The 16,402-nt window shown below is 38.2% G+C and overlaps 1 protein-coding gene across 4 annotated transcripts in view; it reads right to left on the bottom strand.

Moving 5' to 3' along the window:
- LOC102799137 (CUB and sushi domain-containing protein 3-like) overlaps nucleotides 1–16,402 on the bottom strand; it is a 238,547-nt gene that overhangs the window by 114,498 nt on the left and 107,647 nt on the right. For all 4 annotated transcript variants that reach the window (XM_087848045.1, XM_087848043.1, XM_087848044.1 and 1 more), the window contains 7 exons: nucleotides 12,904–13,119; nucleotides 11,430–11,618; nucleotides 10,461–10,630; nucleotides 9,233–9,389; nucleotides 7,074–7,265; nucleotides 5,466–5,592; nucleotides 4,170–4,372 (listed from right to left, as the gene is read on the bottom strand). In XM_087848045.1, coding sequence (XP_087704171.1) covers nucleotides 4,170–4,372; nucleotides 5,466–5,592; nucleotides 7,074–7,265; nucleotides 9,233–9,389; nucleotides 10,461–10,630; nucleotides 11,430–11,618; nucleotides 12,904–13,119 — 1,254 coding nt within the window. The remainder of the gene's footprint in view (nucleotides 1–4,169; nucleotides 4,373–5,465; nucleotides 5,593–7,073; nucleotides 7,266–9,232; nucleotides 9,390–10,460; nucleotides 10,631–11,429; nucleotides 11,619–12,903; nucleotides 13,120–16,402) is intronic.

The raw sequence follows: 16,402 nt of genomic DNA on the forward strand, positions 1-16,402 counted from the left end.
TATATTTAGTCATTTTTTCTCTTTTACCATGTCTCTCTAATATTTTGCTCCTTACTATTTTTCTATTTTTTTTTATTTAATTTAATTTAATTTTATTATATTTTCTCCTACTGTATCATGCTGCTGAGTGACTGCTGCTCGTCAAACACATTTCATTGCAATGTTGAACCTGTGCTAACTTGCATATGACAAATAAAACTGAAAACTGAAAAACAGGAGAAATTACTTGAAGAAATCATTTTCTTCAATCATTCTCATGACTGACTCACTGACTGCAAAGTGCCCAGGTCCCATGGCTGCAAAAAAAAGCCCAAATCATCATCATCCTTCCACCTCCGTGCTTTAGTTGTCATGATCCACGATGATGTGAAGTGTTTGTTTATACGTGTGCCTCCTCCCATTAGAGTGTGAAGCTCTCTCTCCAAAGTGTGTGTACGTATTTATGTGTATGTGTTTGCCCCTGACTGCTGGTTTGAAGAAGTTCCTGTGTGCGGATTGGATCCGCAGACAGCATCCTCTGAACCTCTAGTTGACAGCCAACCAATTCCTCTTCTTGCCTTCTTTGTGTTTAAAAAACAGTGAGCAGTTAGTTTGCTAGCTGCATTGAGTGTTTGTGTGAAAAGCCCGAGTAGACGCTGATAATAAATCTTGAGAGCTGAATTATACTTATGATATAAGCAGGTTTAGCTAACAGCTGGTAGTTTCTTAACCTTGAGATGAGGGAAACTCATCTCTGTTCCAGAAAGGCAGTTAACTTAAACTCTGAGTCAGTTACCAGGGTAACACACTGCAAAATTAACCCAGTAACTTGCAGGTTTTGTTCCCCGAAACCCCATTCATGTCCTCATTTATAAAGTTGCTAGTAGACCGTGTAATAGAGATAATTAATTTGCATTGAACAACAATTAGGTCGAATTGTTATCAGCTGAGAATAAAATCTATAGTCTCCATCTTTCTAACACTGTGACTCTGTGGACAGTAATGCAGTTGTCAAGCTGTCAGCCAGCTTCCCCACACTGAAAACATTTAGTGCACCTCACTGCAGTAATCACTGTTTAAATCAAACCTGTCTGTATAAAGGTTTGGACATATACAACACTGATCAATAACCAGTCATTTGTCATGTTGTAATCAGTCAAATTAATGGAAAAATGTCTGTCATGGATGGGCAGAGGCCCCCCACAATAATCAGACCCAAACAATATAACCCCCCTAATAAAATTATGAATTATCTTGCATAAATAGGGTGTTGATTTTCTTTACTCATTTCAGGTATTACCAGTAAAGTAGTAGCATGTCTTATCATCTGGGAATTTACCCAGATTTATTTATTTATTTAGACAAAGATCTTGACCCCCCCAAAGTTCAGCACAAAGTTACGCCGATATAGATGGGATCCAGGAGATGATGTGAATAAGTGAATGAAGCTGGTTCTGAAATTACTTTAGGCTTCTAAAACTCAACTAAATGTATTTTAAAATGAGTTTTTAAAGCAGCTGCAGACAGCTGATTGTGTTTTGAAAATTTCATGTTAAAATTTCTTCACAAATTGAAATTCATTCATTAGATGATATCAAGCAACATTTTGAAAGGTTCAGCATCTGAAATTCAGACTATGACACATATTTTCAGCTACAAAAAACCCTAAATCAGTCTCAGTGGGTTGACCCAGAACCCGTTTTGCCTGAAGCTCTCATAGGCTCCGTAATGGATCAGTAAACCATGTCCACTCGCACAGCAGGATGGTTTAAAAAAAAGATCAGGATCAAAGATCCCAAATGAATCTGGCCTAGATCCAATTTGGATCCAATCATCTCCCAACTCATTGTGTCCATTTTGGATTCGTAGTGGCTTATTTTGTCCCAACATCTGTATTTATAATGGCTCATCCACTAAAAACAATTCTGAAATATTTAAAACCTGTAAAAGCTTCAATTTCAATTTCTTATTTTTACAGTAAATCCATTAAACACTCAGAAAGCACTCTTGTATTTTTTTGAGTTGATATAAAATTACTATTCACAGAAACTGAGTAAAATGTTTGCTGGTTAAACTGGGAAACATTACAGAAGAGCTTGCTGCAAATGTCATCACACATTTTTATCCACTAATAACAAAAATCTTTAATTAAAAATTGAGGTTATTGCATCCCATCAGTACATTAAATTTATACTAAATAATTACTGAAAAAATTAAGATAAAACTGCAGCAAAAAAATGTTTTTATTGAACTAAAAAAAACGGACTCCAGAGCAGATCCTCCCAGGCTCTGTTGCTATCTGAGTAACTAATATCACAGGTCCATCAGTGAACTATCTGATATGTTTCTTCAGACTTTTAGCGTCAGTTTCTGTCAGCAACATTTTATCAGGTTACAGTTTCCAGCTTCATCTAATGAAAATTCAAGGATGGTAAATGATGACAAATGATGAAAAAATACTAATCTTAATGACGGAGTGGTTCAAGGTGATTTTCTTTCCTCTTGTTTTTTTTTTAAAGATAAATATCATGTTCAGCACTGACATGCTTCATATTCCTTAGTCCACTGAAATGAAATTGATTCTCTGTGCTTTATTTACCCGTTGCCATGGTGAACTTTGGTATCAAAGCTCCACTGATGATGGCCTTCGTTCTTTACTCACGCACAAGCTTAACTTAAGGTGAACAAACACAGAGTTGATTAAACTAAATCTGATTAGCTGTTCTGGAACCAAAAGCTCAGAGTTGCTGATCACACAGTTACTCAGCTCAGAGTTTGTTTTTAAACGTTCGATGAACCTGCTTCCTGGAATAGAGCCCTGGGTTGTTAGCTAAAAGCCTTGAATAAACAGTCTTTGTAAATTGTAAACTGTAAATAATTATACACATATGCACACAGTGAGCAGTTCAGTAGGAGTGAGAATCTCTTTCTGTTGAAATCCTTTTTCTCTTGTTTATTGCTTAGGAGTACAGGTTAAAGAATTGTTGACTGTTTGCCTTTTATTTTGTTTTAGGGAACATTAGGAACAATAAGAAACTTCTGTTAGTCATTTTGGCAATGCTTACCTCTGAAGTGAATAAACTGCTGCTCAGCATCTTGAATTGTTATGTGCTGCAGGCTTTTTCTTGGGAGTGGTAGAGTCTCATGTTAGCTGCATGTTAGATGTCTAGTTTACCCCTGGGATGGGGACCTAACGAGCTTCAACCAAATGTGTTGCTGTGCATTATAGACAAGCATCTCTACTTTTAGTCTCATCTGTCCAGCTGTGCTGCCATGTTGCAGGATGCTTTCTGCTTTAAATAAGCCACGCTTGTTCAATGTTTCTCTAATTGTACTATGATGAACATGCTAACTGATGCCCGTATAGTCTGAGACATAGCAAATTAAATCAAAATCCAATATAAAAAAATCTTCCACGGTATTTTTATGGGTTAGATTTTGTTCTTCATCTTAGTGCCTGGTGGAAACTCTCACTACCACATTAATTTGATAGTGGGAGTGATTTCTTGCTTACATTTTTATTTAAGGTAATATATTCTTAATGAAATCCTACATGACTATTGTTCCCATCATCCCTTCCCTATTACTCGCATTCAGTTCTGAAAACCACCAGCCTGAGGCAAGCAGCGTATTTAAGTACAGCTTGTCTGCAGAATCAGTTCCATTTTGCAGCGCAGTGCAGTGAATCCCATATAATTGATTTTTGTATTAGGCTGCCTGTATGCTAAAGAAAACAAAAACATTACAAGCTCATCATATTTGGCATGCATGTTGTTTCATTTTCAGTTTGCTTCCAGATGTTTTGAAAGTAGTCATCAGCAAAGCAAATGCATTATGTCACAGCAGCAAATACTGCATAGCAGACAGTCAGCAGTGAAGTGTAACATATCAGAGACTCTCACTGCTCATCAAGACATTATTACAAATTATTCTGAGAGATCCATAAGACACAAATGGAAAAGAACAATATTTGGGAATCTATTAGAAGCATACTCCTTTCATGCACTGCATTTGTGTGATGATCCTTATACAGATCTGCTCAGCAAGACATTAGGCAGCGGTAAACAACATACTTTTACACTGAATTAATCACACTATTCTCAACTCTTTGCAGAAACTGTTATTGAGATCAAGCAAAAAAACTAAATATACTACCACATAGCTATGTAGCTCGCAGGATATACACTCACTTGAGAAGTCAATGGCAAAGCCAGACTTGGTGATGTAAAAATCAGTCTCAAACTGAATGGTGACGATGTTGAGAGTCGAGTGGATTCCTTCAGGCAGCAGTGAGCCACTAACTTCCTTCAGAGACATTTCATTCTCAGGAGGCCCATCCCAAACCTTCAGGATGTCATGGGATGCCTCTGTGTCGAATGCAAGAAACTGGAGACTGAAAGAGGTGAACACAAAAGACTGTTGGCATAGTTTGGTTTTAGTTCACCGCAAGTCTCTATCGCTGACCATATGCAAACTCTCTATTAGCTTACATATGGTTAGAATGAGTTAACATTAAATAAATTCTCATATTCTCTTTTTGTACTGACGTAAATGAAGTTTGCATTCATCGTACACTGCAAATACAATGAAAACCCCTCAAGCTGGGGCACCAAATAGGTGTTGAACTTAGCAAGATTCAATTAATTCTAGAAACAATGTCCCTTTGCTTTTGGGCATTTTAGCTGAGATTTGCTATCATCAATCAACTTCTTCTAAAGTCAGAATTACACTATGAGACCACAGACTTATCTGCAATCTCATCAAGAGATGGCCCGAAGCAGCTCATCTCCCAGAGAATGTGTGGTTGACTTTATGAAATCATATCATGTTTACTTCGACCTCTAAGCCCAAATCGGTTTTATTTCACAGTAATAGTGGGAGCTCTCAGCCAAAACAAAAGAAGGAAAAAAAAAAGCTTCCATGTCCCAGTAATATTCCTCTGGGTGCTGTCACAGTGTCTACAAAGTCCCTCACACAATCATTGTTAATGGAGCTCCTGCAGGCCGTTTTTCTTGATGACATCTAACTTGAGAGGCGAGTTCTTCATGTTCAAAATCTTAACTGCACATTACAACATCTCATGCAAACATTTTACGGATGTTTTCATCTTTAAGTCCTTTGAAGTCAGGGCAAGTTATCTGACCTCCATTAATTTATGATGCATTTAAATCATCTCCCCACAGTTTAGTTCTAGGCAATTTCCTTGTATATATTTAAACTGCTGTTAAAATCCTTCTAACGTTAACACACATATAGTCCACTGGATGCTCTGCTTAGTTCATTTTAAATCATCATTTCTCTTTCACCATCCATTTCATGAATAATTTGCATATTTTGACAAATTCCTGCACATCTTAATTAACAACAACTCGAAAATTATTAATACAAACGTTATTAATCATGTAGCACAATATAAAGAAAATAAACAAAATTACATTTATCCTAAATATGCAGTACATGCATGTATATGTAGACATCGGAGTTACCTGACGATGTTGCCAGAATTGACCTCAATTGTCCAGGTACATCTCAGGTTGTTGTCATAGGGGAAGGGATAGCCAGGAGAAAGGATACGCCCAGTAGACTCACCCTTAAAACTGCCACCACACTCCGCTGCATGCGCACACACACAAACACACACAAACACACACAGAAATACTGAAGCACAAATACAAAACTTGCACAATACAAAATCAAGATTCTTCCACAGACAAAAAAATGTGCATAAGTTAAACACACACACACACACACCAACTAACAAACAAAACAGATGCCAGCTCACTGCAGCTCTGAGGGTACAATGAGCAAAAATTTAAGCTTAGCCACAGCGAACAATCCTAACAGGTAATGAGACTGCGGCTTCCTGTCTAAGCAGAGAAACTCAGAGATACAAAACATGTTTGCTTCCTAACGATTCATTAATTTGGTTAAAAAGACTATAGAGGCCAGGCTATACGCTGCAGGAATGACACTGCTACAAACGTTAATAACTGAACGGATATCTTATCATCCAATCTACTTCCTTGGTTATTGTCTTGCTATCTATATTACATAATAAACGCCACTTAATTAATAGGAAAATTGCATTAGATCACTACATTGGTGGGCTATAATCGGTATCATTATGCCGGGCAGATGTAAAAGACCTTGATGGCAATGAGGATGTGGCTCTGGAGAAATGAATGGAAATGCCATTTCACCTCAGCTCACAAATACAAAGCTAACTATTAATATTGATCACTCAGTGACACGGCACTGTTATCCAGTTAATCAGTACATCTATTTATTTACTCATTGCGGTTGTATTAGAAATATCACAATGGCATAAAGAAGAAATGCTCCAGCAGTGGAAAGCATTGGCATTAAAAGTGCAATTCTGCACACGTCCGGAATTTGTAAATCATCTTTTACCCTAATCCATCACCGCTAGACATCAAGGAACAGACACTGCTTCACAACACCTTCCAGACTCGAGCAGCGTGCAGGTAATAGCTTTATCATTTCTCTATCTTTCCGTCTCAGCATGTTCTGAATATGAAAGTACAGCCAGGACTGTGTTTTATGTCCAAGTCTCAATATGACACAAAAAGATACGATAATTATTCCTTTACTTGTAGAAAAACGCAGATTAATTGCTGGGGGATTAAAACAGTCGAATCAAACATTGGACGAAAGGGGTACGGCAACACAGCGAAAGCTCAATAGCAATCCTATACACTATAACACTATAGTGTTCGTAATCATTCCATACAGCCAGTTCTGCATCCAAAACACACACACACAGATCCATTATTCACAAGAAAACATCAAAGCCATTTAAATTCTCTTACCAAATGACAAGCGGCGTATTTTCTTTCAGCAAAGTTCAATTAAGAACAAATCATGTTGGGATAAATCCTTTGGATTAACACCTAGCTGAGCAGTGGCTGTTCTGAATAATAATAAAAGCTACAAACAGTGGGGTCTCCATCGTCTGGACTATGGCACATAGAATGGAGACCCCACTGTTTGTAGCTTTTATTATTATTATCTTATTATCTATAACTAGACAGACAGAACAGGAAAAAATTCAGCACTCAGGCAAAAAGGATTACCTATACATGAAGGAAGAGGGTTGTCCCACGCTCTTCTTTCACCAGTCATGCACTTTAGCATGCCAAAGCCGTGCAGAGTGTAACCTTGGTCACAGCCAAACGTGATGGCACCTCCAGCAAAGTGACCCTGGTCACTGATTTTGAAGCCAAACTGTGGCACACCTGGATCGTCACAGTGGGACAGCTCAAAACCTAGACAAGAAAGAAGAAGAATAGCATAGGGTGATGATAAGAACCAACGCATGAATGTAACACAGTACTATGTAACAAAGTCTACTGTCATTCGATGAACCAGTACTCATTTATCTATACTCTAAAGAGGTATGGATTTAGCTTTGAGTATCGATTTCCCGTTGGGCACAGATGAGGGTTTATAGTCCCATTATATTACCAGCAATAAAAGATTTCCTTTGGACAGAGACCCTAATTAGGCATTCGTAATTAAATGTTCAATTGAGTGTGGATATTTGCTATGACTGAGAAACAGTCCATCCACTTGGAACGCTTGGGGAGAGGAAATTAAACAAGCCACAAACAAGAAAATGTGATAAATCTTTAGCTCAGCATGCTTGAATATGGCCTTCATATGTTGTTCCTCTCTTTTAGGTACTAAAGTGTTCCGCTATGCAGCAAGAGTGGCCGCACATAAACCCAGCAGTGCTGATTTATGGTCTCGTCTCACAGCGAGGTCCGTGCCCATGCCAGATGTTATGGTAGTATTACAAGTGTCATGCCCAGTATAAATCTCCAGCAGTTACCGCTCACATTTAGGAAATTACCTCAGCACTTTTGGAAGGAGTCATGAAAACATGATAAGATTTCATGTTCTGACAAGATTTAAACTGACCATATCCCACCTTCCCCTTGCCCCCTTGCTGCTCATACATCACTCAGTTCTCCTTACATTTAAAAAAAAAAGCCCTTTTCATTTTGGCTCAAATGATTGCACTTGAGAGATACAGCTTACATTGTGCCATTTACCTTGTGTGCATCCATGGATAAGAAAAAATATCACAAACGAAATCCAATTATGTGATAATTAATTATGGGGTATGCTGTAACTCAAAAGGAAGCCTGTAATCAAGCCATTTCTTCACAACTAATTTAGATACAGATGGCAATTTATTTTGCTGTTGCAAATGAACCCACATTCCTGATTAATGTACATTTTCTTTTCATTTTTGCAGATCTGTCAGGCTCCGAATCCTCAAACCCTTCACAACTAATGCCAAACTGAATCTTACAGCAAAACTGTTAAAACGTTTCTCTTATATCTATTACCAGTTGTACCTTGCACATTTGGCGCCATTATCATAGAGTGAAAGCTGAAGGCATAGGGACTGTGAGTTATCAAAAAAAAACCCTTTTCATTATTATTATTTTCAAACCATTCAAAAGTTTAAAACTGATCAAAAGTGAAAACCAGAACTTCATCCTAACTACTCTCTTGAATTCTACATTAGAAACCTTACTGGTAGACCAAAAGATTTCAGAGATCTCAATGAGCACACAATTGCAGGTGAAAGACAAAAACACTTTAAATTGGATGGCAAAATGCAGTGTCGCCAAAACATTCTCTCTTCACAGTAATAAATTAGAAATGGTTAGCAACAACACACAGTCAGCAAGCCAATTAGGGGGGAGAGAAAACCCCATCTATTATTGCCCCCCTTACAGCAATGACCGAAACTTTTAATGCGCACATGCACTTGTGGATTTGTACACACACACCCTATGCAGTGCATGCAAATACAAACTGGCAACACACACAAACCGCAAACAGCAGCATAGTGACTTCAAACAGTCCTAACAATAATTCACCTGCTTTAACAAGGTACAGTTAGGCAAGCAAGGACGCTAATTGCAGAAGTGGAGAGCAAAATAAAAGAGAGAAAGAAGACTCACATGGAGAGAGACAGAGGTTGAGAAAGGACAGAAAGAAAAAAGCCAATTTTCCTGCTGGAGTGGAGCAGAAACACCATGCTGTGTTTAATGGATACCCTGACAGTGAAAGACACAGCGAAGCGGGGTGAGGGTCAATTAAAATTTTCTTTCAAATTCTGCTACTTCAAATGCCTGGCTCCCGAAGTGAGGCTAAATTCACTCATTTGGAAAAGCTTTAGGGCCCTCCTCCCCCAGGGAAATGAAATGTGACTTACTGTGGTATATGAGCCGGAAACCTGCAGCCGTCTTCTCGTGGTCAGAGTAGAACTCAAGCCACAGATAGTTGGAAGTGCTGGTAAGGGACAGACCTTGCATCAGCGTGCTCGTGTATGTGCCAAGCAGTGCCGCTGCCCCATCTTTACCGTCATACAGCTAATCGGAGACACAAAGGAACATGAGGGAGTGTTTTGTTGCTTTGATTAAGAATTAAAAATTAATACTGAAGTAAGACAGCAACGATTAAAAAGAAGCTATTAGTGTCATATATCCGATTTTATATGACATCTCTATTGCCAAGCCAATGTCCTAAATAAAATGAGATAATGAAGAAAGGAGCATCCATAATTCATTCCATTGATCTGAGAGTATATCTGTAGAGCTTAGCTAACAAGGCTCGGGACAGATGGTCTGGAAGAATAACTTGTCTTTTTAATTAATACCCTTAAAAAGTAGAAATATTTTAACAAATATTCACCAAATATTAAATGTTCTTTATTAATTAACTACTTATTTTCAGGCTAAGGCAGGCAGTTGACTCTTTCCACTGCTTTTCAAGGCTCTTAGAAACATGAGTTTGAAATTGGATCTTTCTTTGATGTTGTGTTTCTTTACTTGTTTATTATTTTGTGAAAGAATGATTTTAAGTAGAAGCATGCTTCCCTGACTGATATCTGTGAAACAATAAAAAATGAAAAACAAAAGGCTCTGTGTTTTTTCCTTTGAAACGCTACAGAAGGACTCTGTTTTGTTTTTCCATTTCTTAAAGGTAATCTACCTCTCTGAAGATGTTTTTCCACTTTTGAGATATTCCCGAGATGACTGAGTACAAGAGACTATACAGCTGCATTACTAGATGGATACAGATAGTAGTCCACAGTGCTTTGGACTAATAACAAAACATCTGCATCTAAAAACTATATATAAATAAATAGTGTACTCCAGCCGTGAGGTGGGAACAACACAGCCACTTTCATTACATGTGTGGTGCTTATCAAATCTGTTAAAAATGCCCATGAGCAAATGCTGCTGATGCTGTCACGTGACCTTCAGATGTCTAAGACAAAACAATTCTGCATTTTTTCCCCATGCAATCCTTTTTTTTGCAAATAATAAAAAGTATCAAGACCTTGCTTGCATACTTGAACATCAATTTTTAAAAATGACACAAAACTGAAGTTGCTTATCAACTTTGTGTCAGCAAAGATGAGCGACTGCTTTGCTTACCTTGAGAACATCACCTTGAGCAAGCTCAAAGGTGCTGGCAGTGATGTTGATGCCTTTTCCTGTTTGGACCTGAATGCTGTACACGCACTCGTGGCTGTTGTCATAGTTCATTGGATAGTTGGGGGACAAAAGAACTCCCTCGTTGTTGGAGACTGTTGAACCGCACTCAGCTGCAAACAAAAAAAACCCAACAACAACATGCAGACAACAGACACAATCAGCTACACAGCAATATGACCTGCTTAAACATATTAGGAATACGTTCACGAAAATTAATAGACACCATAAAACTGGTTCATTAGCTTTTTCCTAACAAGATAAAAGTATATTTCACACATTCTACTTAAATGAGAAAGTGTCCATCCCTTTTTATTACCTTAACTCGTGAAAATCATTTTTTAACTGAGACAGACACATTATGAAACATAGATTAGACTTTTAAATAATTAATATTTAATGTAGCAACATTCACTGGCCTTGCTGCCTGGGCTAAATAGCAGAAAATTACTTAACCACAATTAACTTGTACAGAAAAAAAAGTCCAGACTTTCAAAGACAGGGACATCAGAACATGGCATTTATCATGCAACAAATGCACTGACACTTTTAGTCTTTAAGTCTGACACAAGACCAGGTCAAAGTCAAAAACATGCTAGGTACACTATCACAATGACTAAATCCCTACAGTAACCTTTTGAAATGTGAATGTAACTGACCTGCCTTTAAGCCTTCATGAGTAAAAAGGAGATGTCCCTAGATAGTTTAACCCAGCAGCTCACTTCAGTTAATCACAGGTCTGTCCTTTTAACTGTAGTCTACTTACATAAATCCAATTCTGCTGGGTTCTTAAATGTCAAATAAGAAAGTTTACATCTGTGTTGAATACATTTTAAAAGCTGACACTGGCTAGTTGCATAAACACATACATAAACAAGAACGGAAACAGAATAAAAGCAGTTGACCACGTACCCACACACCTTGGCAGAGGGGCACTCCACATGCGGCGCCCACCTCCCAGGCACACAATCTCCCTCGCCCCCTGCAGACGATAGCCCGTATTGCAGTAGAATGACAAAGAGTCGCCAATGCCAAACTTGGAGCCCGTGTGCCAGCCGTACCGAGGCGTTCCAGGGTCCTCGCAAGGTTCAAGATCATACTCTGCAAATAAGACAACAAAAATTTATTACGAATCCTCTATCTATTGCTTCTTTTGAAAATAACTCCCAGTCTTCTTGTTTGCTTCCATCAAAAAAGACGACATGTTTAGGCAAAGCAACACTGTAGTTTGTGGGGATTACCTGTCTTGCTAAAGGAATCTTCATCAGGCTGGGAAGCCAAACGTTTGATTCCAGGTTGTCGGGATAAAGAATGAGCTCTCTAAAAACTAGGCCAGTCTCAGTGAAATATTTTTACACATGGGGCTGCTGGTGGCCTTATAATTTGAGAAAATGCAGCCCAGGAGTAAGAGGAAAAAGGTCTTACTCCCATCAGCATTTCTCTCACGGTCTGTATCTGGCAGTATGCAGAACTATACGGAGCCTATTGATTTCAGCACCGCAAAACATTAAAGCAGCAATCAAGTGTAGGATGTAGAATGATGGCCTTGGCAGACGTTCATTAAAGGTCATAAAAGGTTAAAAAACGAATTCTAATAATGAACTATATAGATGCTAATTGCAGAGCATGAAAGAAGACAAAAATGTATTCACAAATTACGTTTCATGAATATTCATGGATTCATAAGCTATGTCTCACTTCAGTGAACAGCAGGCAAACGTTTAACCCGGATGCTCATGAAACAAGGCTTCTCTACCTTGCTATTCTCTCTCTGTCTCACTCTCTTCTCTCACTCTTTATCCGACCTTCTCTATGAGACCTGCACACTCAGCATCACCATCTGTCTCGTCTCCTTTCTGTCCCTTTATCTAGCTCTCTAAACCGTGTATCTACGGCTGTTTAATTCTCCATTTCTTACCATCGATATGGGGGGCCCATTATTTCTGTACACACCTCCTTCTCCTTCTGCCGTCTTCAGTCCCCGGGAGACTGGTCCACATGCAATGCTTTGATGATCATTCTCCTCACGATCAGACACCCTCTACCTGCATGACCCTGTTGTCTCTTAATTATCCTTCTCTGACTGACGCAGGCCCGAGGCATGGTCTGTCTTAAGCCTGCTGACCGACAAATCACTCCTTATGTTACTTTATGCACGCTTTAGAGAGGCTTAGTGCTTTTGATCTCATCAATGAAAGAACTGTCTCTTTCCACGTGCCTGTGACTGCTTTTCACTTTTGCAATCTACCCCCTAGTTTTAATTACCCTTAGTCCTCTTTTCTGCCTCCTCCACACAACCCTCCATCCTCTGCTAAAACCTTTCCTGCCCTACCACGACTCCCACCTGCATTCCTTCTACAGACATAGCCCCCATATGGACTCATACCTGAGAAGGAAATGTTGAATCCCTGCAGCGATATGGAGAAGTCAGAAATAAAGCGTAGCTGGGCCTTGAAGTTCCCATACAGACCAGCATTAATTGGTGCAGGCCTCTCAGAGCCAGTCAGGCGAGCGAGTGGCTGAGCGAAGCTGCCGTTTTCTGTTATCAGAAGGTAGTCATGGTGATCCTCCAGGTGGAAGGAGTGAAAAGTGAATTGGACACCTTGGAGGAGAAAATAGGAAAGTCCAGTGTTAGAGGTTTCCAGGAATATATAAAGAATAACTGAAAGGAACAGTGTCATTCATAAATTCATGGTAACATGCATATTTCATGTTCATACTGACTGACAGTACTGTGTAAAAGTCTTGAGCCACCCCCGTTTCTTTAGAGTTTGCTAGGAAAATGGGAAATGGGCTTGATGATTTATTGAAACATGCAAAAAAAAAAAAAAAAAGGAAAAAGGAAAAAACCATTGGAAAGATAAAAACAGAGCTTGAGTGTTTTCAACAAAGCCTGAACTCTATTAATCAATATCATCAATAACAGTTCTGCAGGCTTCTGGAAGGTCATTCAGAGCTCTTCTTTGGATGCTGGCTGTGTTTTATTCCATTCAATGTCAGGTGGATCAAAATCCGATGCTCTTTTTCAGTTTTCATAATTCATCAGTTCTGTCAAGATCCCCAAGACCGCTGTCTGAAATTGCAGCCCCATACAATGACCAAGCCTTAATCGTGTTTTACAAATAGCTGAAGAAACTCACTGTTGACACTCACTGATGATTTGACCCAAACATTTCAAATTTGAATTCATTATTTTACAAGACCTCTTGCTAGTCCAGTTTTTGTGTAATTTGGCATGACTGTGCAGTAAACAGTAGAGTGATTATCTAAAGATCTAGATGCATCTATCAGATTCTGCCAGGTCTTTGATGGATTTTTCCGCCCTTTTCTTAATGACATGAATTTCAGATATGGTATCTGTATCATGATTCAGTCAATTTCCAAAGAAAAAACTTTGAAAAATCTTCAGAAAAGGAGAACTGTTGCTCATTGGAGCACTGACTGATTGGAAGCAAAATATAAAGAAACTAGTGGCCGTTCAAGACTCCTGCACAGTGCTGCATAAGGTTAAGAATTAATGTTGTTGTTTAAATTTAAGGAAATGGGCTAAATTTGAATGCAGTCACCTCAAAATGAACCTGGTAAAACAAAGACTTGTCGAAGACCCAACCCTGTCTCTTCTAGCTTGCCAGTGAAGGATTTTCACAAGAAAAGAGCACAACTAATGATTGACAGTCGATGAAGCAAACAGAATCTATAAATTGTTTTCAGGTTGGTGAAGATGATGTTTTCCATCAATAAAATGCAACTGAAATTTTAAGCAAGTAAACAAGGCCTATATAAACAGTATATTTCCATTTTATCACACTGTAACTCAGACCCAATAACAACATCTTCCTTGTATCCATGATGGCCACTTGGCTGCTTTTCAGCACCATCAGTGATGGCATTTTAATGCCATCTGTTGAATCTGTTGGAATATGACTCTATAATGTCTTCCACAATGCTTGGCTCACTTAATAAAGAAAGCCCCAAATGGCTCTAGAATAAATAACAAAGTGAAATGATTGATTGTCTTCTGTAAAACGCCAATTATATTACAGAGCATAAAGGCAAATGACCAATTAATCAAGAGCCAATCTTGTGAGGAGACTTTCTAATATTGTAATACAGCCTGTACACGTGGTGGTTAATAAAAAGTGGCTGTGGTGAACAAGTCATCCAATCTCAATAGCCAAAACAGGTGAGCTGACGGGTGACTGGTTGGCTCAAATATGGCCTGAGAAGCAAGTCAAAAGTTCAAATCCTGTCCAGGGACCATTTAGACTTTCTGTTTTTCATGTTCTGTCTATTTGCTACTATTTGCTATATATATATATATATATATATATATATATATATATATAGAGGAGAGAGAGAGAGAGAGAGAGAGAGAGAGAGAGAGAGAGAGAGAGAGAGAGAGAGAGAGAGAGAGATATGTGAATCATAGTCTCTGTGGAAGCAAAAATTGATTCATTTTACTTTTAGAGCTCACTTCTGTTTCTGTTCAAATATACTGCTCTATAATGTTAACTACACGATTCACCGTTTTCAGTTTTACCAAAATGATGACACTTATGTGTAATTTAAAGGAATTTATTCACACAAATGCTACAGGTCACTCAAGTATAACTACAGTATGTTGTAATAAGAGTTGGCACTAACATCCTGTGGGGTCATGTACTCTACTATATTGGCTATGCTTTCGCTTTGCAAAATTGTAACTCAAATCCTGAGGTTATGTGCACATCCATCTGTGCGCCTCCAGAAAGAATTGCAGTGACATGTTATTCCATATGAATACAGACGCACAAAATTCAATCTAACTTCCCAAGCTTCTGAGACTCTGATCTCTTAAAAACATATACAATCTACTGATTTAATCACATGATCAAGATGAGAGTTTTCAGTTTCATGTTTTCTTTCTCTTTGATTGATATCGATATTGATTGTCTGTAGTATTTTGTTTTTGTTTGTTTTGTTTTTTGAATAACTTATTGTGAGATATTAGAACTGGTGTCAAGTGGAGCTATAATCAGTCAGTTAGTTGCAGGTATTCATTATTTCTCGATGTTATTAGTTTGGACTTGTGGGTGCAGTTAAGTATGATGAATCCAGTTATTGCTGAGAGTTAAAAGACCCATGTAAGAAATTAAAAAGATAATGCTGATAAAAAAAATTAATGCTATAAACATCACAAAGAAATAACAGAGAAAAATAGAGTTATCCAGGGAAGGATTACATGATGTCAGTGGGTAAAGCCCTAAATTACTGGATTCAGTCTCCTTATATGAGTTACACACAGAGATAAACCTATAAACTTGCCGTCCAGGGCTTACTAGATTGAAATACATGGACTTTAATTGCATCAGTGTTATATGGCAAAGAGAGAAATGACATGAACAGTTAAACACTGATTTAAATGAAATAATATGATTTTATGGTGTTAAACTCCAAGAACAGCGAGATAGGTAACTCAAAAGAAAATAAAGGTACGACAACAGGACTGACTTTCAAAAGGCCATTTGGGAATGGATAACAGGAAACACTATGGGCAAATGTGATGATACGGCTAGAGCAATGTGATAAGTTCAGTGTGCTTTTCAAATAATAATGAATGGCACACTGATAATTGACAGTGAGTGCTGTGATAACAGCATTAAAGTAATAAAACAAAGAGCGACTAGTGAATAACACTGAGATACAAGATTTGCCTCAGCGGGTGTTCTGCTTAAAAGTTGAAGCTGTTCATAAAAAAAAGTATCAGAAGAATGTAAGATCCTGTTCTTCACACTAAGGGCCAGTGCACACGGCACATACTTTTTTTGAACTACACTGTTCCAAAAAATAGTAATGTCAAAGTATCTTACTGTATATTTTACAGTTTTGGACTGTCTTTCTAGAAT

Source organism: Neolamprologus brichardi, chromosome 11, assembly GCF_056152115.1.
Source record: "Neolamprologus brichardi isolate AB-2024 chromosome 11, ASM5615211v1, whole genome shotgun sequence".
NCBI classification, from domain to species: Eukaryota; Metazoa; Chordata; class Actinopteri; order Cichliformes; family Cichlidae; genus Neolamprologus; species Neolamprologus brichardi.